This window comes from Girardinichthys multiradiatus, chromosome 4, assembly GCF_021462225.1.
Source record: "Girardinichthys multiradiatus isolate DD_20200921_A chromosome 4, DD_fGirMul_XY1, whole genome shotgun sequence".
NCBI classification, from domain to species: domain Eukaryota; kingdom Metazoa; phylum Chordata; class Actinopteri; order Cyprinodontiformes; family Goodeidae; genus Girardinichthys; species Girardinichthys multiradiatus.
The window spans coordinates 41,770,953-41,798,261 of NC_061797.1; the positions used below are offsets into that span (position 1 = coordinate 41,770,953).

The following is a 27,309-nucleotide window of genomic DNA, read 5'->3' on the forward strand; positions in this document are numbered from 1 at the left end:
CAACCCACCTTGTTTAAAGGGGAAACGCTCTTCCCATTCTTAAAACGCAACCCCGTGAAGTCTACAGGTAGCAAGGCGATCCCTTTGTTACAGCCTGTCGTGGGCTTTACTACTAGAGCCGAGCCGTTGGTTTTTAATCAATTTTTTCCGCTCGGTTTTGCTATGTGAATTTCTTTTGAAGTTAAAATGATCAGCAATGATGATTTCAACGCAACAAATCCATACACCAAAAATGTTCAGAGGGTTACTGGGTAAAGCTTAAAAGAACATCATGGAAATAAAAGTTTGTTGCTTGGAAACAAGTAGAACACCTGTAAAGATGGGTAGAGATAACATTTTAAAGCACTAATGGAACATAAAAAAATAAAAATCAGCCTTTATATTGTTTTGACAAGCAGAAAATAGATTTTAAAACCTGCATTTGTATTCCAAAACTGTTTTAAGATCAGCTACACAAAATAGACCATTGTGACAAAGTGAAAATATGTTATCAGGAACCTTTGTAAAAATATTTAGCAAAATGTAAAACAATTCGAAAGGTTTTGAAGTATCTGGCTTTGCAATGGCACACAAAACTGGGCTCTAGTGACTCTGATAACTGATCATCCTTGAGATGCTTCTGCAATTAGATTCGAGGCCACCTCTGATAAATACAGTTGGCTGAAAATGATATATAACTGATGGCACTGCATAGCAGGACAAAAACCAGAAAATGAAGTGAAAGGACTCATTTATAGACCTCAAAGACCAGATTGTGTCAAAGCACAAATCTGGGGAAGGATAAATAAAAAATGGTGGCAGCTTTGAATATTCTATTATTTTGAAAGAAAGAGATTTGAAATTAATTTTCCCTATGCTGCCCAACTATAGATCTAGGGAAAGAATCCCCCTAGAGTAGTCACAGAGGAAGGGCTTTGGTCAGAGAGGTAACCCAAGCAAACCGCAGCTCATTTAGATGGAACTCCAGTGTTCTGTTGTGGAGATAGAAACCATCCAGAATGTCAAGGTAACACAATCCACTAATCAGGCCTTTATGGTAAAGTGGTCAGACGGAAGTCACTCCTTAAAAGTTAGATGGCAGCTAGCTTTGCTCTTACCATAATGCACCTTAAAGATTGTCAATCCAAAATTCTTTGGTCTAATGAAAACAAACTAGAAAATGTTGTTTTCATTAGTATTATGTATGGAGGAAAAAGGGCATTGTTCACCAGCTGGGAAACACCATTCCAGGTGTCAAGCATGCTGGTGGGGGAGCAGTGGGGATGATATTTTAAAGGTATTAACTAACAAGTACTTTGTATAAAGTGTAAGATGGCAGCAGCAAAATCTAGAGAGGTTATGGAAGAAAACCTGCTCCAGGGTGCTCTGGATCTCCGGCTAAGGTGACAATTTGTCTTCCAACAGTGCCCCAAAGCGCACTGCCAAGCTTCAGGACCTGTCTCTGACTGTCCTTTAGTGGCATCAGCCATAAACCCAGAATAAAATCCAATTGAAAATCTCAGAAAAGGTCAAAAGATAGTTGTCCCAAATTTGGTATGCAGAGAACATTGCCAGAAAATATCCCAAAACTGGAGTGCCAAAGTTGTAGAGACCTATCCTTGAATACGTTAAGCTGAAATTGCTGCCATAGGTGCTTCAACAAAATATTAATATTAATTGAAAACCTGTGCACCTATTGTTTATAAATGGTTATTTTATGAATTTACAAAAATGTCTGAATACATGTTTTGACTTTACCATTATGGACTAGTTTTTGTAGATTTCTATAAGAAAACTACATTCAAATCAGTTTTAAAAGTCCACTTAATAAAATATAGACATACAGTACTGTGCAAAAGTTTTAGGCAGGTGTGAAAAAATGGTGTAAACAAATAATGCTTTCAGAAATATAAATGATGATTGTTTATTTTTATCAATTTACAAAATGCTAAGTGAGCAAACCCAAACATACAGACAAAGTCATTAAGAACTATCTTCAGCTTAAAGAAGAACAAGAATTACTGGAAGTGATGGTATGGCCCCCACAGAGCCCTGATCTCAACATCATCGAGTGTGTCTGGGATTACACGAAGAGACAGAAGGATGTGAGAAAGCCGACATCCAGAGAAGATCTGTGGTTAGTTCTCCTAGATGTTTGGAGCAACCTACCAGCTGAGTTCCTTTAAAAACTGTGTGCAAGTGCACCTAGACAAATTGATGCTGTTTTGAAGGCAAAGGGTGGTCACACCAAATATTGATTTGATTTATATTTCTCTTTTGTTCGTTAGCTGCATTTTGTTGATTGAAGAAAATAAATGATTAACACAGCATTCTTTAATTACAGCATTTTTTCACACCGGTTTATGCTATATATACTTTTGGGGGAGCAGTATATGGGAAACGACATGGGAAACGACATGTCTGCACCTAAAACACGAAAAAAAAATCACACATCTAAAACTCAAAATGGGTGTGTAGGAAAAACATAGGGCAGTCCCAGAAACAAATAAACTCCTGCAGACTATTAAACTTGTGAAATTTATCACAGATCATCATCAGGCAAAAACAAGCCAGTGATTAGAAACTCTCTTGAATGGGTGGTTCTGAATAATGGACCAGTCAGTCAGTCATTTTCTACCACTTATTCCATAGTGGGTCAGAGGGGAGCTGGTGCCTATCTCCAGCAGTCTATGGGCAAGAGGCAGGGTACACCCTGGACAGGTCGCCAGTCCATTGCAGGGCAACACACAAACAACCATGCACACACTCATTCATACACCTAAGGGGCAATTTATAGTGACCAATTAACCTAACAGGCATGTCTTTGGACTGTGGGAGGAAACCGGAGTACCCGGTGAGAACCTACGCATGCACGGGGAGAACATGCAAACTCCATGCAGAAAGACCCCAGGCCGGGAATCAAACCCAGGACCTTCTTGCTGCAAGGCAACAGTGCTACCAACAGCACCACCGTGCAGCACAATAATGGACCAATCACATATAAATGTCAAAAGATGTCAATAAAGCATAAGATAAAAAGACCATTTGGACTTTGTTACTGAACCAATATGACTGCAACATGCATTGGGTTGTCAACTACTAATTTAAGGTCTAAAAGGTGCTTTTAACCTGACATAAAAGCCTCATTGGAACACATATTCTAATTTGCTGAATATGACTGATATACTTTAAAAACTGTTCAGTCCGTAATGAGCACTTTCCCTCACTCTGCTACATTCTCATACTACTCTCCAATTTTATATTATTTGCTGTTATTTCAGCTTTTAACTGTGTTGCTCATGCATGCTCAATATGAGGGGAAATCATTAATTCTTCAAATCATTACAAATGTTCTAGGCCTGAAATATATACATATTTAAAAACAAAATAATGCAAAGATAAAAATTTACATGAGGTTGGTAATGACGTGGTAGAAAATAAAAAAACAATTAATTTACAAACCTGTTTCTCAGTTAAGTAACTAATACGTTATATAGGCGTTAAGAGAACAACGATCAAATGTCAAGTAAAAGCTTTAGAATAAATTAAAAATGAGGTAATCTAAATGCAAATGGAAAAAACATGAAAGAGGCACATTGAACATTAAACAGTCATAGTAATTTATCTTGAAGAAAAAACTAATTGGCTAAAATAATATAAACTGTATATTTATCTTTCATTTAATAGAGTTTAACAATACGTACATGAGTGTGTTTTTTTCTTTGTGATTTTATTCTTTGAAAGGTGTAATTAATAAAATGATTTGACCTGCGCCCGCTCACAGCCCCGTGTGAGAAGACGAGAGGAGACATCTTTCTGTTTTCTGCAACAAACTAGACTGTAAAGTCTTTTTGAAATGGCAACCAGCCACACCTGGACATTAAGACGCTATGGGCGTTTTGTACCGCAAACAGGACGAAAGTCATGGAAGGTAACCGAATGTATGTGTTTAATGTATTCAAAAACGGCTTTATGCAAACTAGACGGATAAACTTTGTTTTTAAGCTAGCCAAAGCGGAGTTAGCATATGACGTTATTATGCTAACAGCTAAATACAGATGCCAACATTAAATGTTGTGTTTATTATTATTCTATTGTACATGTCCAGAGCCGGCCTCATACATAAGCAAACAAAGCTGCTGCGTGGGGCCCCTCAACAGTACTGATCCAGAATGAACCCACTTTAAAGTTTTTGTGTAGCAAATTTGGAGAAATTTGAAATTCTTAAAATGTGTATAAGTATTTAGGATTTTAAAGAGCTGAAAATACAATTATTGTTGTACAATTAAAAGAAAAATATTCATAGCTTATGGTCAAAATCACAATTCACTTTGGATATAGAACTTGCTTGACATTCTGTAGGACATGTCATGACTAGTTTTATTGTTTCTGTTACCTATTATGTACAGTGGGTAACATTAGCATTGAACACATGACCAATATTTTGGAATAATATATCTGATGGTGCAATTGACAGGGAGCTCTCACCTGATTTCGGTAACAACCTATCCAGTCCACATATGCAAATAACTCAAATCATAGATGTCAAAAATGTGGCAGTTATGTGTTATAAAATGGGATTACACACATTTAACAGGTTAGGTTTTGTTTTAAAGAAATCAATAAATAATGCAGTCAGCTTCCACAGCCTGTATGCACACTTACCATGGAAGACTCCATTGCTGTAGATAAGGATGTTGAAATGTGTTTATGTTGTTCAACAATATTTAGAGAAGTCTGCGACCTACTTGGGAAAATATAGTCAGGTCAGATGAAATCAAAATGAACTCTTGGGATGCAGTCATACAAACCATGTTTGGAGGACAAAATGTACTGCAGAACACTCCAAAGACGCCATACCAGCAGTGAATTATGGAGATGGGGATCCAAACGTTTCTGGCATAACTTCACTGACTCCCAGGGTGCATGCAGAGGGTCAAAGAACTGGGGAGGTGAAGACTCCAGAAACACTTGAAGTACTGGGAAATAACTTTATTAGCAGACCAACGCCTTTCAGCTTTTGGCTTTCATCACGGTCATAACAAATCGCCAAACGATCACCAAGTGTGGAAGTGGTAACATCATGGAGTGGGGCTGTTGTTTGGCATACGGCTCTGGGAGGCTTTATATAATTGAATGAAGACATTTCTGATAAAAATCTGCTGCCATGTTACCTGGATGATGAAGATGAAATGAGGGTGGACATCTCAGCAAGACAACAATCCCAAACACACATCCAAGGAAAGTATTAGTTTTAAATTGACATCAAAATAGAAAAAGAAAAGAAAGCTGCTAGAATGACCTTGGCAATAGGCACGCAGACTGTAAAACTTTTATCGCAGAAGAGAGCGAGTGCTAAACCACCACCACCTGTCCTTTGCCCTTCCACCTCATCGAAAACAACTCCTGTACAACGGCAACAACCGACCATAGAGTCGGCTTTCTCATGTCACTTGAATATACAGGGGTTGGAAAATGAAACTGAAACACCTGGTTTTAGACCACAATAATTTATTAGTATGGTGTAGGGCCTCCTTTTGCAGCCAATACAGCGTCAATTCGTCTTGGGAATGACATATACAAGTCCTGCACAGTGGTCAGAGGGATTTTAAGCCATTCTTCTTGCAGGATAGTGGCCAGGTCACTACATGATACTGGTGGAGGAAAACGTTTCCTGACTCGCTCCTCCAAAACACCCTGAAGTGGCTCAATAAAATATTTAGATCTGGTGACTGTGCAGGCCATGGGAGATGTTCAACTTCACTTTCATGTTCATCAAACCAATCTTTCACCATTCTTGCTGTGTGTATTGGTGTATTGTCATCCTGATACACGGCACCGCCTTCAGGATACAATGTTTGAACCATTGGATGCACATGGTCCTCAAGAATGGTTCGGTAGTCCTTGGCAGTGACGCGCCCATCTAGCATAAGTATTGGGCCAAGGGAATGCCATGGTATGGCAGCCCAAACCATCACTGATCCACCCCCATGCTTCACTCTGGGCATGCAACAGTCTGGGTGGTACGCTTCTTTGGGGCTTCTCCACACCGTAACTCTCCCGGATGTGGGGAAAACAGTAAAGGTGGACTCATCAGAGAACAATACATGTTTCACATTGTCCACAGCCCAAGATTTGTGCTCCTTGCACCATTGAAACCGACGTTTGGCATTGGCATGAGTGACCAAAGGTTTGGCTATAGCAGCCCGGCCGTGTATATTGACCCTGTGGAGCTCCCGACGGACAGTTCTGGTGGAAACAGGAGAGTTGAGGTGCACATTTAATTCTGCCGTGATTTGGGCAGCCGTGGTTTTATGTTTTTTGGATACAATCCGGGTTAGCGCCCGAACATCCCTTTCAGACAGCTTCCTCTTGCATCCACAGTTAATCCTGTTGGATGTGGTTCATCCTTCTTGGTGGTATGCTGACATTACCCTGGATACCGTGGCTCTTGATACATCACAAAGACTTGCTGTCTTGGTCACAGATGCGCCAGCAAGACGTGCATCAACAATTTGTCCTTTTTTGAACTCTGGAATGTCACCCATAATGTTGTGTGCATTTCAATATTTTGAGCAAAACTGTGCTCTTACCCTGCTAATTGAACCTTCACACTCTGCTCTTACTGGTGCAATGTGCAATCAATGAAGACTGGCTACCAGGCTGGTCCAATTTAGCCTTGAAACCTCCCACACTAAAATGACAGGTGTTTCAGTTTCATTGTCCAACCCCTGTATATGTATGTGTACCAGAGTCAAATTCCTTGTTTGTGTGCACAAACGTGGCAGTAAAGCTGATTCTGATTTTTTTACACCAAAACAGTTGAATAATGTTTAATGACATGTTCAACTTTTAAAAATAAATATTTTAATCAAAAATGACCTTCTGATATCTTCAGATCTCACTTAATAGTTCCAGGGAACGTTAAACATTGACAAAAATAGTGATTTATTTTATATTATGATATACATGGATATCGACTGATGTGAAAAATATTATCGTGATAGGATTGCTTTTTACCATATCGCCCTGCCCTACAATGAGGCAGTACTTTCTGACATTAATATCGCAGATATCTGATGTATCATAAGGTTAGAAAAATGCTCAGATATGAAGATCCAGCTTCACAGGCTGAGATGTACATATAATGTACTTTACAACAGTAAAGAGAAACATTGACCACCGGTAGAGAGAAAGAAAAGGCAGACATACAATTTATTTACCTGTATTTATTTTGCAGGTTCTTGAGACAAAGGCTAGTGAACCCAAGATTGTCATGACAATTTTGGAATCTGGATATTTACTGGTGCTGCAAGGGCAAGAAAGCTTGGTAAGATGCTGTGATTATTTCCGGGGCTGCACCATATTAAGAAAAGATGCAACAGTAATAATGTTGAATGTTGCAATGACAATAATGATTGTGATTAACTCACATTATGTGTGCTCATCTCTCATCCATCATCACAATGTCCCTAAACCACTCTCCCTGAGCGTTAGCTTCTCGGTTACTGCAATCTATATAAGGTGTGGGCACCAAGGGCAATGAGAGTCCATCCTTCTGGCAAAACATGTTATTGGCGACCTGAGCGTGTGAATTCATGGTACATGGAAATATAATGGCTTACTAGGCATTGCATGCAAGCAGTCTCATGCAATTGCTATATTGCACACATCGATATTGTGATGACGATTGTACTCGAGATGTCCTTTTAATCATATTTAGTGAGTGTTACATTATGAATCTTTAAAATGACCTCTTGAACTTTCTGAAAAGATTGAGTTATTTAATCAATCACATTAAAGCCTAAATTTTACTCTTTTTATTCAGTTGTTTTTAATTTTGAGTTGATTATTGATATTTAGATATACTTTTTAAAGATGCATTAGTATGAATAATGAAATCATGCTGTAGCTGTGAAACTGTTGAAACTGCAGACATTGCATTGCCCATTTCATTTGCATAACACTAGACCAAAGCTGTATGGAATTTATTTATAACTGCAGCTGTAAATGACATACTGTGACTTCATCTTTTTAAATAAAGCCTGGAAACAATGTGCCAAATCTTGCTATAAATATTAATCTGTTTTCAGATCAGAGGCTCATATGAAATATTCTGCTGAAGAGTCTGACATTTCGGCTCAAATCTGATGGGATTTGACTGCATTGTTTCGGAGGGGCCAAGCTAAATATTCTGCTTGGGTTCAGGAATGCTACAGAGAAATATAAAGTTTTTAGGCCGTAACTAAAGGTTCTTTTTAACATTTTTGGCACAAATGCATATGTGTAACTTAATAACCTTAATTAATGTTTGGGAATTTATACTTATTGTTTTGTGGATTGAGAAATCCATCCTACTTCACAGCTGTGTAAAAGCTGATGAGGAGCGAATAAATTCATAGACATTACATGCAATTCCTCATTTTTTATAGACGCATCTTTCAAATGTTTTTGCACAAGTTTTGTCTTGCCCGGAATGAGAACATTTCATCTGACCTGGAGACAAGAGTTTGGGGTACCACTCTGTCTCTGATTAATATTGTTCTGGCAGGAGACACAGCCATCTTGCTGTGCTAGGTTGACAAGTCAGACATATATTCAGATCAGACTGTAGAGAGCATTCATTGAGGGTGATACAGTGGTCTATTATAGATTCCAGCAGTTAATGCTCAGGCGTTATTCTCCAGATCTGAAATGAAACATAATGTATTTGCTTAGCAAGAGAGGTTACCAAGAGATCGGAATATTCACTGTTAAATAGGAATATCCATTTTTAATCAAATATCAGTGAAGCCTGATTGGTTAATTGGTAAGAATTGAGGTTAAAATTGACAATTTGGGAATTTAAGATAAAAAATTTGCCTTTTCACACAAAGGTTAATGCAGTAGATTTTCCACCACAACACACATGGATACATTGTATTGAAAGAAGAGTCATGCAGCTACAGCTGTGAATCTATGCCAACTTTCAAGTGATCCCACAAGATTAAACACAGTTGAATGTTTTTTGGATTTTTTTTTTTGGCCTCCCAAACTGCTAAGTATTATGTTGCCTCTGCATTTTTTTTCAAATGTGTTCTAAGAACGTTCCACTGAATGCTTCTTCATCAGTGAAGTGCAGCACTCTGGTTCCTGTAAAACCAACTGGGTTTACTTTAAAAGCAAAATGCCTGCAAAGCACATTTAACAAGCAGCAGATTGTAAAGTTCTTTTTTTTTCACTCTTAACTCCAGAGACTAATGACTAGATCCGAATACGAAGCTTTGATGTTACTGAGTAAACAGGGACCCCTGCAGACAGTTTTGGGAAGCAATTCTTCTTGTCTCTATTTGTAGTGGAGTTGTTTAAAAAAATGTATTTGTTCACAATAGCTTATGTATAAATATCAATATATCCAGGTATATAACTTATTTTATTCCTGGTTAGTGGAAGATGTTTATTTTATTTTTATCTTTCAGGATACAATCCCTTTGGATGGTGACTCCAATTCTCTTAAAGTGCAGCATAAATATGATAACCTGATGTTTCGATTTACTGTGAGGGTGAGCAATAAAATTTCCATGTTTCAGTCCAGTCTGATTCATTCCATACCTTCAAAAAATACAATGATTAATTATTATCAACCAAAACGTTATTATTATTATTGCTTAGAGCTATTTGCATTTATGTGTCTTTATACACAAACTTTAAAAATGTTTTGTATGTATTTAATTTGCAGATATGCTGATTAGTGAAATAAAACATTCAAATCTCCGATGTTTTCATTGTCATGATTGATTGACGGAGAGACTGTGTGCGAATTTGTGGAATTCTGCAGGGGGAGAGCCGCATGATAAGGATGCAGTTTGATGGCAGCAGCACAGCGGAGGCTGTAAATCAATGTTCAAGGGCTGTGGAAAAGTTGATGGAGTATGTGCCTGTCATGTCTGTGGAAGTTGCAGCGATACATCCAAATCAGCCCCCCACTGAGGTCCCACCAGCCGCTCAGGTTGCTAAGCTTACCTCTCAGCGAATGCAATGTCTAACCTGACAGTTTTTTGGACTTTGGAATTTTTGTTAAGCCATGCACCTTCTAAAAATCAAGCAAAAGACAGTGATAGCAACTCTTAGGTTAGAGTTTAGAACATGGATAAAAAATTCACACCATTTACATTATAATATCCCATTTATTTGTGAAATCTACCTGTTGTAAACCACTACTAAACATGTTCTCACAGCGTTTTAATTCATTTTCCTGATCAATAGTAACAACATGTACTCACTAGGTGGTGCTATTTACTACATTGTCTTATTTGTAGGGCTGACATTCTCAGGAATAGCCTATTTAAATGTGCAAGACTCATGTAATCCCAATTCTGTATGGGATTAAGTTAAAACCTACCATAAAAACACCCATTCATAGAGGGAAATTTAATTATATTCACAGAGGGAAATTTAATTATAATATGGTTAGATTTAATGGAAATTTATAGATATAATTGTTTATAAAATATTTGATTATAAAAATAAAAATCCCCCTACATTTAAAATTCATAATTCAGCAGAGTTAACTGTATGAATGAAATAGTTGAGTTCCACAATACACTTTTGAGTTGCAGTAAAAATTTGATTAACTACAATTTGGCTTCAAAGTAAAACACCCAGCTCTTCTGTGCTCTTTATACATGAAGGATTAGAAAGAAATGGACTTGGCCATGGTGCTTAAGCTGACCTTTATGGAGCGAATGCAGTGCTGAAGTTTGCTCAGAAGATGAAAGGACTTGGTTCCACTGGGTGGAAAATTTTCAATTAGTAATGAGGTCATTGATTGGTCTCCATACTCTGTGGTGTCATGCCGTGTCTGTCAAATCTTTTTTTTTTTCTTCCATACTTTCTCTGTCATCTTCTGGCAGCAGTCATGTCAGGGAAAGACTGGGCAGACTGAGCCTGAAGCTGCTCAAGGCTCTGTGTCCATCAAGCGTCTTACCCAGGTATTAAATGTTAAAACTTTGACACATTATTCTGCAAATCATATAACTGTTACTAATATATATAGTATTCTACATGTGGTATCTTGTAGATATCTCTTTACTGTATCTATAAGGTACTCAGCTCTTATACAAATTTACTTAAAATATGAATGCTAAGATACAGGCACCTAACAATTAGACTTCAGTAATTTCAGTCATTTAAAAAAAATAAACTCATATATAGAGTTGTTATACACATAATGATGTTACTCAGGTGTTTATTTCTGTTATTTTTGATGATTATGACTTACAGCAAATGAAAACCCCAAATTATGTTTCTCAGAAAATTAGAATACTACAAAAGCAAATTAAAATAGTAGATTTTCATGAAAAATTGTTGACCTACCGAAAAATATGTCCATGTACGTACACAAAATTTGGGGTCAGGGCTCCTTTTGCATGAATGACTGCAGCATTCGCAGCGCAGGGCATGGTGGTCAAGTGGGAGCCCCATGTGTGGGGGCGATTGTTCCTTGGTGTAGAGATCCAAGATTCTATTTCCGATCTTCGCTGCATGTCCTAGTACCTCACTCTCTGCCCGTTAACTGTCTGAATACTCAGAATGAATGCCACTAGGGGCAAATAATATCTTGAAAGAAAAACATGAATAAACTTCTTCAAGACTCCAACGTGGCATGGAAGCTTTTGGCCTGTGGTACTGCTGAGGTGTTAAGGAAACCCAAGTTGCTGTAATATCTTCCTGTATGTTGTTTCTTTTGCAAATACCACAGAGCAACTGTCCAGATCCCTTTCCCTTAGTCCAGTTAAGACACTTCTGATGTTGTCTCTAGATGAGGATTGGCTTAACGCTAGGGAAGCAACAGTTGCGTTGTGAATAGCCAGCTTCTTTAGCAATGACTTTTTATGGCTTACCCTCCTTGTGTCAATAATTGTCTGCGGGACAGCTGTCAGAAGTCTTCCCAATGATTGCGCAGGCCATAACCAGACCATAACGAACATTTCTGCAATATTATTATTATTATTACTACCTGTAAGCTGTGTGTAATGCATCTTTATGGGAGTTTCACTTTCTGATTTTAAATTTTGTTTGTGATACGTAGCTGTATGTCTATCAATGAGATTCTAACCTTTTGGATTGACTACAGTCTTTCTCCTTTCATCCCACAGCACTTTTTGGGAGAGACTGCTTTGGCTCTCCCTAACATGTATAGTCACTGTTCTTTGGCACCAGGTGACTTGGAGCCCATCCTACGTGTTTGTCTGCTGGATCCTAACTTTCCTGCATTTGTTGAGAAGGTGCAGGATGAGCTGGAGAAACTGCAAAAAGAGTGAAAAAAAAAAAAAATCTTCCCACCAGCTGAAGGCAGAAATTTTAAGTTATGCCATTATTTTATGTTCTAAACCTTGCGTAGGCAGTGCCTGTTGTTGGTTCAGTATACTTGGCCGTTCCACTTGTGAAACCAAAATCTTATCTCACAGTTATTGTTATGTAGCACAGATAATTCTTTCAATTATCTGATATCTGTAGGTACCGTTAAAGAAAAACATGACAGGATGTTTTTACATTGTTTTTATTGAGAAAAAAAAAATATTGGTCTCACTCATATGTTTGATCGTGGCTATATGCTCTGGTCCCTCAGTTCACATCCCTAATCCAGGTCCTTTTCCACCACAACACACATGGATACATTGTATTGAAAGAGGAGTCATGCAGCTACAGCAGTGAATCTATGCCAGCTTCCAAGTGATCCCACAATATTAAAGCTTCACTGAGTTAAAAACAAACTGCCCTCCATATATCTATTTAAGAATACATATTGCATAGGATTATAGCCATGCTATACAGGTAAAGAGAGAAAAAATAGAAAGTAAAAATCAATGAATTGGAATTGGGGAATTATAAAAAAAATATTTTTTTTTACAGATTTCCTATCATTTGAACACTCATACTTCAACATATACAAGACACCTAAGTTACCCTGGAAAGAAAATAGAAATAATACATATATCCTTTTTGTTAAGATAGTTAAACACACAGTAGTCATTTTCTGTAAGCACTCTCAATAAAATTTAAATACTGCTTGTTATGAAGCCCTCGCTTCACAATAAGAGTTCTGTTAAAAGTGGACTTGTCACAAATCAAATATTTTAATGACAATGATATGCTGTACAAATTGTCAATAAAAACTATATATATATGTATATATATATATATACACATATATATATATATATATATATACATATATATATGAGGATGACTCCATAAAAAACAGGTAGTTTGGATGCAAAAAAGCCACACGAGGGATAACAACAGAAAATGTCTATTCTGAGTATCCTATTGCGTTATTATCTTGCATGCATTGTACATGATATGTAATAAAAAAGGGATCACCTCAGTTGAGGACATGTTAAAATTAATAAAGGAGACATCAACAGCACATTGGAAATGTGTACACCTTTGTGGCGCATCTGTCATTATTCATCATCCTGAAATTGCCATCTAAGACTGAATAAGGCATGCTTAAGACAGCCATTATGTTCTTTTTGTTGCCAGTGTTATGCTGATATTGTTTCTCATAAAATGAGATAAGATATGGGTTTTTCCACACTGCCTGGAGTTCTGTCAACCTCTGATACTTTCATGTAGTCAAAAAATGCAGTTTTGCCATCTCATCTGTGGAGAGAAAATTTAAGAGATGACATGAATACGGAATATCCTCTCAGTGAGCTCTATATTTACCCCCCCCCCAATCCCTTAGAGCACGGTCTTACTTGAGTAAATTGCTTATTTTGTATTCCTCTGGCGTATGTTTTTGTCCTTGTGGTTGTTTGTTGAGTTTGTTTTCCTAGGATAAAAGCAGTTATATTACAGTGACTTAACTCTAAATGTTAACAAATAATACAGTACCCAGTACTTTTAAACAAATCTACTGTATTACAGCATTACAGGTATTTATTTACTTACGCTGGTCCGACTGGTTCATCATCTTTGACATGGGAAGAAACAAGACAAAAACACAAACAGAGGTCAAATGGTAGAAAATAAATATAACAGAAATATAACATTTTTTGAAAATAACTTTTACTGTTGGTTTTGATCGTTTTTGGTTTTGTGTGGGTTTCTTTTTATTAGACTTTGTCTCGAGATTTGCCTGCTTTCAGAAGCCTGAGAAAAGCAAGAGCATTGAAATTCATTGTTATGTGCATTACATTCTTACAAAGGTCTACGTACAGCATCTGTTGCTGAAACATGACAAAACAATATTCAAGTCGGTATAAAAATCAGCTTTTAAGTCAAACATTATAAACTTAACCTTACGTAACATCTGAATCGCATCTTGTTTACTTCAAGTAGAGACTTTGTGTAGGAGTGTTACAGATGGCTCACTTAAAGCCATCTTTTAATTACAGTTTGCAATGTTATATAGACGTGGATAGGGCATGATAGATGTTGCCAGTTCACTATTACCTTCTATAATATAAAGCAATAACGTAAGGTGACAAAGACTTAAAAAATGTGACTCTTTACAATAATAGGGACATAGGATAAGTGCCATTGTTACAGTGTTGCAGAAAAACAAACAAAAAAAAGCAGGTGCTGGAAATTGGTGGTGGTAAAAAATTGGTTTCACACCCCTCATAGGGTTGTTGGTGTTTTGCAAACAAATGAAATGTGTCAGCAGGTACAGGAAGTAGTCACAGTAAAATTGTTTCCATGCAGTTATTAGTCAGGGATAAGCAGTATTAGCAGCATTCCATGGCTTTAAAATGAAGCAGATTATGGCAGTTACAATGTTAGACCAAAAAAAGAAAAAAATGGTTCTGTCAAGAGGTGGAAAATCTGTCGGCTTATGCAGTTTTATCACACTTCATATGTATACAACACAAATGTACTGTTATGCCTTTTGCAAGCACACTAACAACAGCTTTTTACTGTGTGATATTAGTGATTTAACAACAGAGCTGTAAAACGTCAATTGTGATTTCACTTTTTCACATAAAGCGTTTTGGCGTCCCTCTACATAATTGTAGCTTCATCACACAACAAAATTTGTAAATTTAACAGCTGGTACAGAAATGTGAGCCTCTGCATCATAGCTTCTGGCTGTGGAGTTAAAAAGTGCTCCAACAGAGCTAAACCATCAAGAGACCCGAAATTATAACGCACGCAGACAGGGACCAAAACCTCTGGAAACAGTGGATGCTAAAAGGAGATTTGAGGAAGGCTGTGAGCCGGGATTCATCCTGATTTGAATGAAATAAACATGGCAAATATAATCTACTTTAATCGCTTCAAATATATATATATATATATATATATATATATATCTTGTAATTTAGACCTATATATGTAGCCTCCCAAGCAAAACTGCCCGGTCTAAAATTTGTCTAAGCTTAAATGTATTCAAATTTCAAATTCACAAGGGCCACAAAACATAATTAATGCTAGAAAATGTCAGAAAGCACAAACTGATGATGTATTACAAACCAATTTCATCCATTTTTCATATTGCAGTAATAACATGAATGATTACAAATTACCCTGCATTTTTAAGTTAAGGGCAAATATTTGAGAGAATAATGGTAAAAATGACGAATTATTTACATATTTACACAATATCTACACTGACAGGTAGAAATAAGCATTTTTTGGTATTCTACCAACATTTACTGTTACTGTCCTCTGTGTGTTTGGCTGAATTGAACCCTGCCACTGGTTGAGCAGGGGCCACACAGAGAGGTGGTTCAGGAAAGGAAGTCCTGCCGATTAGAGCTGTTTTAGGGACTTGCTACAATTTGCTGTAGCTACAGTTTGTTTAAAAAAATGGCTTTGTGGCTTTCTGCAACTTTTTGAAAAAGTCTTATTGCTAAGTCAGCAATAGCTAGAAGAAGTAAGCAAGTTTGCTGCAGATCAGGTTGGTTTGCAGCTTTAGTCGTATGTATATGTATTTACTATCCTGTAAAAACATAACAACGATGAAAGTATTGTGCTGGTGGTGGCTTACGCCTGTGCAGAGTGCACCAAGAAGTTTTCAGAAATATAGTCAGTGTATTCGTATCATAGCAGAGAGTTTCAAGTCCTGTTTATTTCACAGTGGTGTAGCATTTAAAAAAAAACATGATGCATTTTCATGTTCTTTTTTATATTATACCGTTACTAGTTGTGCATGGACACAACTAGTAACGGTACTAGAACGCTCATCAGTTCTTTATATTTGTTAAAATTTTTGAACTTGTCTAAACAGTTTTCTAATAATAATAATTATTATTATTATTCTTGGGTTTTGGTTACATATTCCACTTAGTTTAGGGCCATTTTCACATTTAAAATCTGGAAATTATGTTTTTTTATTCCACTGAAATTACTGATTGTCAAAATATTTACCTATTATAGTACATTTACAATAAGGAAATGCATCACATTGTCATTGGTTCAGCTTCACGGAAACGGAAATGCTTCATCGGTTTCGAATCAAAGCAGTATCTCATCAAAGATGATAAGGATTGTTAATGGGCTCTAGGCTGATAAAAAAAAAGCATACAAACTGACAACAGATCTTCATAACCATGCAGGATCTCTCACTTACCACCCATTTAGAATATGGTTCCATATGGAAGGAAGGGGACAGGGGAAAAGAATAGCATCCAATTAAGTTACATATTGGGACTATGATGTTCTGACAGTATTCTGTATGTCTCGTAACTGCTGCTAGTTCTGTACACAAACAGCCAACCCTTTCCAGGCTGAGTTTTGCCTTATTTTAAGTTGTACATATATAAAGGTCACATTTGCATGCATTTAGCATGTGACCTAAATGTTAATAGTCCTTTGGTTCTGCTTTTGTTACATCTACCAAGACCAAAAAGGAGAGTCCTTTGAAATCATTGGCCTCTCCAGCTCTCCTCTGACAGCAGAAGCATCTTTGGGGTTGAAACTTTGTAACTTAAGGCATGATAGTTTGTATGGTACACCTAATTCAGTCTATTAGAAAAAGCAATTAATTTATAAACCGCTGAGAAAACAAATGTTTTGAGATGGAATGAAATCCCCCTTGTTGGATTCAGAATGAGAATTATTACAAGTAATTCGACTTCGCTCCCACTTCCACCCGGAAGGATTATTAATTATTATTACTCCCAAGGATTATTAGTGTCATTTGATTTGTTTTTCTGTGTCTGTATCATTGTAATGTTTTTCTTCATGTGCAGTGCTTTGGGTACCTTGTTGCTGAAAGGCGCTATATAAATAAACTTGACTTCTTTTAGTGAAAACATTTATATAAATTCACAACTTCAAATAGTCAAAATATAAATTGACAACTTCAAACTGCTTTCCATCAAAAAAGATTTTCTTACCATCAATAACATCATCTGGCCTTTTGCGTTTCTCATACACAACGATGATGACTACAAGAATGATTATTTCTGCGAGCACTCCAAGGAAAGGCCAAAGTGGTGCAAGATGGCTGCGCACTCGTAGTATAGTGGTTTCTGCAGTGTTCCCAATCACACTGGTTGCATTGCATTCATATATACCAGGATCCGTGGTTATATCTAGGTTCAGTATGTTGAGCTCTGTGTAGTTGTCTCTGGTCGTGATAAAGAAGCGTCCTGTAGAGTTGTCAATATCCTGAAAAACAGCGACCATTTATCAAAGTAAATAACAGTTAAACAATGTTGAATCCTTTGAGCTACAGTATCTGTGTGCACCTTTAGCTTTATATAATTCAATATGAACCTTGTAAGATCTTCTGTCCACTTTTCGCCATGTCCAAGTTGGATGCGGGTAACCGACAGACCTGCAGTACATCATTGCATTTTCCCCCTCATTTTTATTTTCACTTCGCTTGTGGCCGGTGATGTAGGGCTTAGCTAGGGTTGTAAAACAGATCAGTCAAACTCATTATTAACTAATCTGGAAGAAGAAAACCCAGTCAGACAAAGATTACAATTCCTACTTGAAGACATGAATATGGTGTAGTATCCACTATGTGTTTGAAGCACATTCCTAAGCCTTTGTTACAGCTAATTTTAAAAGTTATTGTTTACCCAACCAAGGAGCACACACATATGGTCCTCTACGATAAGTGGCTTTGATCCCCCCAGACTTTGTGCACAAGATCTGTAAATTTCAATATGGGTCTGGTTGAAATAAAATCTTTAAACTAAGTCTGTGGAAGAACAGAGTTCCTCTCTGAAACATTTGTACATCGGAGGGGATCATAAACATCACGAAATACACTACAAACTAACCTTGCAAGCATGAGAGACACCTGCCTGAAAAGAGATGCCCGAAAGATTTATTTTTCTACCAGAGGACATGAATATGGACAAAAGGATTATATTTCAGTTTTTAAGTAGTGATTTGTGTTTGTTATTAAAATAACAATAAGATGTAATAAAAATTTAAACATTCCTACTAACCCTGAGCTATTTCTGTTAAAATGTAAAATGTTTCTTTCCTCTTTGATGTGGATGCATAATGTACAAATTTAAGAACCCGAAATAGAAGCTTGTATTTCAATTTTTGACTTCAATTGAAACATTTAATTATTTTAAAAGCTTTTAATTACACTTTAATCAATCCCATACTGTTCAACAATACCATAGCAATAAAAACAAAAGGTCAAGTTTGATTATTTAAAATTGTTTTCGTTTTGGCTGATTGGCTGTTTGTATATGAAATCCATGGAGGCAGTTTGCATTAATTAAGTCTTTTAAAATCTCCCAGTTTTCCTAAACTCTGCCTTGTGGACGCTATTGTTCAGTCTGTACTGCCCATTCAATGCCAAGTCAAATCCGGTGTACCACTGAAACAATATAGAATATACTCAATAACTGGTAAATTTCCAGGTTATGTAATCATTGCACATTGATAATTGTCAATACTGAAACAATGGCAACATAACCAGCCAGCTTCAACTATTTTATATGGATATGGAGTTGAACCCCCAAGGGAAATGTTGAGGCTAAATAGTCTTAAAATGATATAGAGAAATACTATTTTTACGGTTTCTTTTTCTTGCTTTTCTAAATAGTGGATTTACTGTTTGTGTAAATAGGTAAACCATAGAGTGACAATATCTGCTTTCCCTAAAAACTAACCCTTTTCTAACCAGTTTATTTAACTTTTATGGATATGTACTATACATCCCCCAGCCAAACCCAAGGGATGTTGCTGCATGGAATAAAAAGTATTTCAATAAAATTCATAATAAGGTCACGGATGGGGGCAGCGTTGCAGCTGTGTTATATGGGAGCCTCCAGATGTGCCCCTTAAATAAAATAATCTGACAGTAAATTTCTCAAAAATAGATCTTTAACAACAAAACAATGATCTAATCAGGCTCTGAGTAAAGTATAAACTGATTATGGAATTATTAACATCTAGAAATATATCTAACAGCTGAGAAAAGCCATAATGATTGCTCAGTAGAACACTCTTTGCCAAAGGTGAGACAGTTTTACAGTTTAGCACAAAAATAACTTTCTCTAATCCTTGACATCACTGTAACTGAGTGTGAGACGTTGTCAGCAGTGTGTGGAGGGCAGGAGGGCTCTGTGCTCTTTGGTGACATCATTCCACCCTAATTACGGTGCGCATGTGCTCCCTGAGCAGGGGAGTGGCCAAGCTTATTCAAACCTTATCCTCGCTGTGACATCTCTGTGACTGACTGACAGCCCTCTGAGTGGTGCTAAAACAGACAGAAACCTCCATTTCACACTCCTGACTCCTGATTATTAATTTCTGTTAGCCACACTGGTAAAAGGGGATAAATGTGAGGGGGATGAGTGAGAGGGAACAAGGTCAAACCTGTCAGAGAGAATTGTTCCCTGAAAAGTTGATTGAACAGACATCATATTTTTTTTTAAAACTGTTAAGTCAGATCAGTTAATACATGTATTATTTTGATTTATGAAAAAAATGCTTTAAATGACCCTTTATATTTTTCTTAAAGCAAGTATGACAGAGAAATGTGTTTTGCCTTATATAAAACTTGATAAGCATAAGAGGACGAAATATGTATCTGTAGTAAGCTTCGTATTAAAGACAATAGTCTTTGATACGAAGTCTACCCGTGCCACAGAGATGGTTGGGACTGTATTCAGAGCCTTAATCCTACAACATCACAGAACCCTCCATCTGTTGCCTCTGAGCTGAGTCCTGCAAGGATGAGCGTGCCAAGGACACTGTAGGCGAGGGATCTTAGTGAACTGCTGCCAGGAGCGCTGTGGAAACTGGCTTGCTTACTGGGGGCTTGCTTACCTGGGTCACAGAGGATCTCAACCACTTCTAGAAAATTACAAGAGTTTACAGACAAAAAAAATGCCTTATTTAGATCCAGCCATTGTACCTGCTTATGACATCAAAAGGTTGTTGTTATAGTTTCTTTTTTTATGATTTTTCTTTTCATATCACGAAAAAGTCCTTCATTGACAGGTCAGATACCAAATCTTCCCACTGGGGCCAGATAGTGAGTCTCTGCAGTCAAACCACTGCAGAAATAACAGTTTGAATGGTGACTAGTGCTGCCATCTGACAATCCAGTGAAAGCAGCTTGCACAGCCATCATCCATGTTACGCAATCAGGCATCGCTACAAGACAGCCGTGAAGTAAGAGGCAGGGCTGGGCTCAGTATGCACTACAGCCATGCCGCTGCAAATTGGCTTATGCACTACACAGGTAATCTTCTCTTGAAGAGGGTTTGGCTTGCCTTTTCTCACAGAGGATTCCTTATTTAGATTGATGGCTTCAGTGTCAGCTTGAGGTGTTGTGTTGTCAATGTTCCACCATCTCATGAAGGCCTACCATCTAAATTTACAAGGACATTAATCAGAGAAGTGGAAAACAGGCCCACGGTACTTCTGGAAGAGCAACATAGATCTACAGCTCAGGTGGGAGAATCTGCCAACAGCAAAACTATGAAGAAAGTCTATAGTTTGTGGCAAAAATCAAACATTTTTTAGTACTCTTAAAACACCACCCTCATCATGAAACATGGTGGTGGCAGCATCACAAGCTAAGAAATGCTTACTCCAGCATCCCCACAGACACTCTTCATCCAATCTGAATAAGCTTGGGCTATTTTGCAATGAAGAATGGACAAAGGATTAATTCTTTAGATGCCCAAATGTGGTGTTTGTTTCACATCACATAAACTCCCAGAAACAACACATAGAAGTTCGTGTTTGCAATTTGAAAAAATATGACAAGTTAAATACATATTTCTAAATGAGAAAGCCTATGGCACCAACTGTGGCTGTTCGTAGCATTCTTGCAATAACTTAACGAACTGATAAAAACATACTTGACTTTATATTTTTTTTCTCAAATACTAATATAATATTCCTTCATCTGAAGTTTGGCTAGGAATGCTTAATGATCTGTCTTTATTGCTTCACTTTAATGCAATCATGTGTTGAGTTGGCACAGGGTATTAAAACACAGCACCACTCAAAGAATGCAGAATTATCATAATGAGCAGATGGGCAAGTTATTATACACGCCCAAACAATTTGTGTTTCTGTCCTCTTTAAACCACTTGATTTTAATAGACCACAGTTCTTATGAAAGTCTCCTTGTAGATCTTATACTTTGCATATTTTGGAGAGCATGTGCATTCCTTGTCATTTTGCTAGATGTTGTCTCAGCGAAGCCAAGAGTGACAACAGCCTCAGGTATTCTCCCTGTCGTCACCACCGCACTGGCTGGATTAAAGCATCTTTGTCAACAATGACTCTCAAGACACAGCTTTAGTTGGCCAGTTTTCCTTCTACGTCTTTAATCTGTCAACATGGTGCCACTATTATGCGTACAGTTCAATACTGAGGAAGAAATAACAGGACATTTTGTGTTCCAGTGGATGTAAATTCAGTTCGGTTCCAGAGAAAACTTACCTTTGACTTCAATTGTTGCGTTTGCATTTGGTGCCATGTCAAATGTGTAAACACACATGTATTCCCCAGAATCATCTGCTCGAGGTTTAAGGATTCTGCAAGAGATCACAAACAAAACCACCAAATTGTTTCAGAACTTTCATTTGCACTGCAAGCAGTCCAGTGAATTAAGGCATCTAGATTTCAATTTACAGCTGTAATTAGCTTTGACAAAATCAGTGAACGCCTGAAGGACTCATAAGGCAGTGAGAGCAAACATCTTGGCCTTTTACTCAAAAATTACAAAACAGCAGTCCAGTATTCTGCACGAAAGGGTGCTACAGGCATTTTAGCTGTACTGTTCAGAGTTTCACTGATGCAGTGTGACAAGGAAGTGACCAATTGGTCTTATCTTGTGGGTAGACATAGTCTGTGGTATGTCTATGGGGGCTGACAGTAGCTATCTGCTACAATGATTATAACATGTGACAGCAGGAACTATTAATTCAGGCAAATAACAGAGGGCGGGGTTGTTTATTTTAGGATAGCTCCACAGGTGTAATACAAATTTGGGTATGAAATATAACTGTTTTTAAGAAACTCTTGCTAAATTGTCAGTATAATGATGTTGATTTTGAATTAAATGTACTGATCTGAAACACATCTTCCTCACAAAGCAGAATAATTAAATGTATGAACTGTGTTACACTTGTGCATATAAAATGTTTAATTGCAATACGTTTTCTGCAAAAACAAGGCTCGGGATAATTGTTTTCACAAGAAAAACCGCAGCCTGTGACATTGTGGTCTGTGTTCCACTTTTTAAAAAGTCCACACCATCAGTCACCCAAGCAGAACAACAAACTTGAGGTAGCATGCATGCAACTGTGTGCACCTCTCTCACCTCCAGCTGAGAACTAATCAGTATACTGTAATGCCTCAGTCTTTGCTAGGTCTTGATCTCCAAGAATGCCTTCACAGCAGAGTGAAGGCATTACCTCTGAAGAGATTACCTCTGCTCCTTTATTGCTTGCACAATGGGGTTATTTTAACTGAAACTGCTGCATTAACTGTGGGTGATTTGGGATGAGCAATCTAATGTTTTTTCAAAGGATTTTGTCACCTGACTGATGTGGTCCTCTGGTCTGCCCGTGTGTTTGGTATCTCACGTCCATTCTTCATCCAGAAGCTGTCCTTGTGGGGCGAATGGGCAGCAGTCAGGTTACAATGCAATGTAAACGGTTTGGCAGGCGCGTCCAGTGGCAGGACGATCTGATCAGAGGCATTGATCTTTGGTTCTGGAAGACAGAGACACTCAAATCTTATCCCAGAACTAGGGCTTGAAGATGTTTTAATGCTTCTTCCGATGCTGTGGTGTGGTTGCTGCAGGCTGTGTGCTGTTTTTAAATGATCTGTGTAGGAGGGAGACTATGAAGTGAACTCCACACAACTAATAAACAAAAGACACAGTTAAGTGCATGCATTCTTTAGATTCACATTTACTTTTAAAACAGAAATGTGGTACATAATGTGGTAGATAATGCGTGTTTATTTCAACAGGACTTGAGGTGTTATTTGACAGGTAAAAAGACATGTCTGCTTTCATACAAATTTTAATTTATGGGCTGTTTAAGAATTTCTATGATAAACTAAATGTTATAATCCTCAGAGTAAGGAGCAAGAGCACCATTTATTACCACTGTTTACTTTCTTACACATACAACTAGTCATGTCCTAAAAATACAAAAAAAAAAAAATTGTCATACCTTTGATAGGCCAAAGAAAGAGCAGAAGTGACCGGCGTTTTATGTGGCCCTGCCCCCTCCCCTGCTGTTGCTATACACTGCTGGTCAGCTGGCTAAAAGGGTATAATACCTTTTTCTCGCTTGCCAGAAAGATACATTTGGATACCTGGAAACATTTTGAGTTGTGAAAAATACTGACCGTCACTGTGCGTAAACTAAAGGATTGCTAACTGTGATTGTCTTTTAAATAAAGCTCTAATGAAACTATAGCTGACAAGCTAAAAAATAAGTAGCTGACTAGACATGTTTCTTAAGTGAAAGTAGCAATAATTATTGATTTTCTGTTTTAAATAAAAGCTGTTGGATCAAATTATAAATTTTTATATTTTGTGTAAACACCACACTATTATGAAGGTAACCATACCCGTAGAATCTCATACTAGCACCTGCCTACATATATCTCAGGTATAGAGCAAATTCATAGTAAAGACCTACTGTAACTCTCTAATAAGATAGTTGTTTAGTGATTGTGCCTACTTTTTAACCTTTATATTAAAGGATTGCTTGTCTTTTCTGATACTAACCCAAGTGCTCAATTTCTGGCCAGCTCAACCACAAAAACTAAAGATATTGTCTGCAAATTGAGCTGCTCTTCTTAACAGAAGGTAGAAAAGATCATTAGTGTAATCTTAGCACAATTGTTTCCTACAGGAAATATTTAAACACAAGTTTAGTTGTTTCAAGAATCACTTGACTTATCACATACATTAAGCTGTCAAAACAAGAGAAACACCTTGGGGTTAAAAAGACTCTTGGTACTCAGATATCGAATATTGTGTGAGATGATATAAGCTTTAGCGACTATGTGCTTTTACCTGCTTGGGGAATGTAAGACTGAGTGCCACTGTGCTTCAGTCAGGAAATGCAGCAAAGATAATCTTCACAGTCAAGTTGCCGTATGTGTTGCATCAAAAGCAGCTACAGCTTTGTTTTTAATGTTGCTTCTACCTAACAGCACTTCACTCTGGTTTGCATTTGACATTAATAGATAATGGTTTGCAAATTGTGGATGATGACTGTCACACTCACACTTTAGCTGAATGTGGTTTACACAGAGCTGCGTTAATGAGGCCCCTTGGTAAAAGATGGATTTTAATCTATGACATTAACATATGAGTATATTAATGTCTACACTGCTATGCAGGCTGTCTATGAAACAATACCAGGCTTTATCATAGAAACAAAGGATGTCATCTGCGAGCAAGGTGCCCTTTGCTCTGCCTTGAGTCGTGAGCAGGAAGCCTCCTCCACACTGCCCCTCCCCCTCCTTCAGGGCGGGCCAACCATGGCAACAACGGAGCTCCCGAGGGGAGGAGCAGAGAGGAGAAGCATCATAATCCTACTACTGGCTGCTGCAGAGCCACAAGCAAAGCAAAAGGGAACAAATGGGAGGCTACAGCAGGAGCTAGCTAGACAGACAATTGACTTCTTTTAGCAATCACTTCACCCTCTTCCTGTACATTCAGATACTAAATAGCTGAGGGGATGTCTCCCTTCCCCCCTTCACTCTTCCTTACAAAGCAGAGCCACATGTGCTATTAATAGTATCTTTGAGGCATGCGTACACATACAACGTGAGGTACATAAATTAACATTTAGCAACGTGTCACAGTGGTCCACTGGCAATTTTAAGAGAAGGTTGTTTGTAGGACGCATTGTTGCAACTATAAGTGTGGTAACTTTCTAATGTGTATGTATAACCATATCGGAGTGTAAATAAATGCACGGGGCTCTGCAAAATTAAGGATGAACACGATTTTCTCTTGTTTTTTGTAGTGAATTCCTGCCCTGAAAGAGATATTCCAATGATTGTCAAATACACTCACCAGCCACTTTATTAGATGCCCGCCTTCAATTCAATTCAATTCAGTTTATTTATATAGCGCCAATTCACAACACATGTTATCTCAAGGCACTTCACGAAAGTCAGGTACATACATTCCAATTAATCCTAACCATTGAACAGTGCAGTCAGATTCAGTTATTTATTCAAATTGGATAAAACGTTTTTCTGTCTAAGGAAACCCAGCAGATTACATCCAGTCAGTGACTTGCAGCATTCACTCCTCCTGGATGAGCATGTAGAGACAGTGGGCAGTCACTGGCGTTGACTTTGCAGCAATCCCTCATACTGAGCATGCATGTAGCGACAGTGGAGAGGAAAAACTCCCTTTTAACAGGAAGAAACCTCCAGCAGAACCAGGCTCAGTGTGAGCGGCCATTTGCCACAACCGGCAGTTTGAGAGAACAGAGCAGAGACACACAAAGAATACAGAAGCAGTGATTCAGGAGTACTTTCTATGGGAAGGAAAAGTAAATGTTATTGGATGTAGCTTCTTTAGTCATTTCACCTAGAAAGAAAAAACAGATAAACTTTGAGCCAGTTTTCAAGGATAGAGTCTGAAAGAGAGCACATATAGTTAGTTACAGTAAAAGCTCAGTCAATTGCTATATCTAGGAGAGAGAAAGGGTTAAACACTGAAAGACTGAAAGACAGGGCCAAGTGGATCATCTGTAGAAGATGAGCATTAAGTTGTTGCCATCAGAAGCTTGGACAATGCCCCTCTCCAGAAAGGTGTCACAGGTAGACACAGAGCCAGGCCAGGTGTAGCTTCTAGGAAGAGAAAAGAGAGAGAACATAAAGTTAAAAACTGAAATAACAGCAAATAATGCAAAATTGGAGAGTAGTGTGAGAATGTAGCGAAGAGGGTGAAAGTGGTCATTATGTTCTCCAGCAGCCTAAGCCTATAGCAGCATAACTACAGAGATAGTTTCAGTTTATTTATTTATATAGCGCTTATTTACAACAATGTCGTCTCAAGGCACCTCACAAAGGGTCCGGAACAGAGCGGGGCCGCCGGGGAGGCCAGACCAAACCACCGAGTGCCAGAGCCCGGCCACCCCAGAACGGGCCACATGTAGGGGCAATAAGTAAAATAATAAACTGATCAAGTTTGTCCATCTAGAGCCCACTGATGACCATTGTTATACTAAAAACCAGAAGGATCTGGATACCTCTCTCTGTCACACTGATTATTACCATTGGAAAAGAGAGGGGAACATACAGGTAGCAGAAATGGAGGTTGTGTTTGCACCTCAACCATAACTGAGCCGGTTTAGGCTAAACCTGACTCCCCCTTACTCCATCCAACAGGGAGGGAAGAAGACGGAGGTAAAAAAAATAAGAAAGATAGCTCAGGATAACCTAAACCACTCTAACTATAAGCTTTATCAAAAAGGAAAGTTTTAAGCCTAGCCTTAAAAGTAGACAGGGTGTCTGCCTCACGGACCAAAACTGGGAGCTGGTTCCACAGGAGAGCAGCTCGATAACTAAAAGATCTGCCTCCCATTCTACTTCTAGAGACTCTAGGAACCACCAGTAAACCTGCAGTCTGAGAACAAAGTGATCTGTTAGGAACATATGGAACAATCAGATCTCTAATGTATGTTGGAGCTAGATCATTAAGGGCTTTATATGTGAGGAGGAGAATTTTAAAGGCTTTTAACTGTATTTTGTGGACATCCTGATAGTAAAGAATTACAATAGTCCAGCCTTGAAGTAACAAATGCATGGACTAGTTTTTCAGCGTCACTCCTGGATAGGATATTTCTAATTCTGGCAATGTTCCAGAGGTGAAGTAAGGAAATCCTAGAAACCTGTTTAATATGGGAT

General features: G+C 37.9%; 2 protein-coding genes across 3 annotated transcripts in view; one reads left to right on the plus strand and one right to left on the minus strand.

Annotated features, from left to right (window-relative positions):
• The first annotated feature begins 3,745 nt into the window (after positions 1 to 3,745).
• On the plus strand, positions 3,746 to 12,764 carry rec114 (REC114 meiotic recombination protein). Of its 2 annotated transcripts, none has more exons than XM_047362797.1 (6): positions 3,746 to 3,910; positions 7,220 to 7,309; positions 9,438 to 9,521; positions 9,797 to 9,967; positions 10,872 to 10,949; positions 12,117 to 12,764. In XM_047362797.1, exons 1-6 carry the CDS (start codon positions 3,836 to 3,838, stop codon positions 12,279 to 12,281), a joined length of 663 nt encoding a protein of 220 aa, XP_047218753.1. In that variant the 5' UTR covers positions 3,746 to 3,835; the 3' UTR covers positions 12,282 to 12,764. The 2 variants fall into 2 exon arrangements, with proteins under 2 accessions (XP_047218753.1, XP_047218754.1); XM_047362798.1 differs by having other exon boundaries at positions 3,748 to 3,910; positions 10,875 to 10,949.
• The window catches only part of nptnb (neuroplastin b), a 39,525-nt gene continuing 24,720 nt past the window's right edge, over positions 12,505 to 27,309 (minus strand). The window contains exons 3-9 of the mRNA XM_047362799.1: positions 22,955 to 23,129; positions 21,853 to 21,947; positions 17,692 to 17,825; positions 17,310 to 17,583; positions 13,918 to 13,927; positions 13,725 to 13,798; positions 12,505 to 13,626 (exon numbers count right to left, since the gene is read on the minus strand). Of these exons, the coding sequence (XP_047218755.1) occupies positions 13,738 to 13,798; positions 13,918 to 13,927; positions 17,310 to 17,583; positions 17,692 to 17,825; positions 21,853 to 21,947; positions 22,955 to 23,129 (749 nt within the window). The 3' untranslated portion in view covers positions 12,505 to 13,626; positions 13,725 to 13,737. The remainder of the gene's footprint in view (positions 13,627 to 13,724; positions 13,799 to 13,917; positions 13,928 to 17,309; positions 17,584 to 17,691; positions 17,826 to 21,852; positions 21,948 to 22,954; positions 23,130 to 27,309) is intronic.

Excerpts from the sequence above, each read along its gene's own strand:
- rec114 (XM_047362797.1), top strand. The coding sequence starts at position 3,836 with ATGGCAACCAGCCACACCTGGACATTAAGACGCTATGGGCGTTTTGTA. Across the intron at positions 3,911-7,219 it reads CAGGACGAAAGTCATGGAAG|GTTCTTGAGACAAAGGCTAG; the intron begins GTAACCGAATGT and ends TTTATTTTGCAG. Across the intron at positions 7,310-9,437 it reads TGCAAGGGCAAGAAAGCTTG|GATACAATCCCTTTGGATGG; the intron begins GTAAGATGCTGT and ends TTTATCTTTCAG.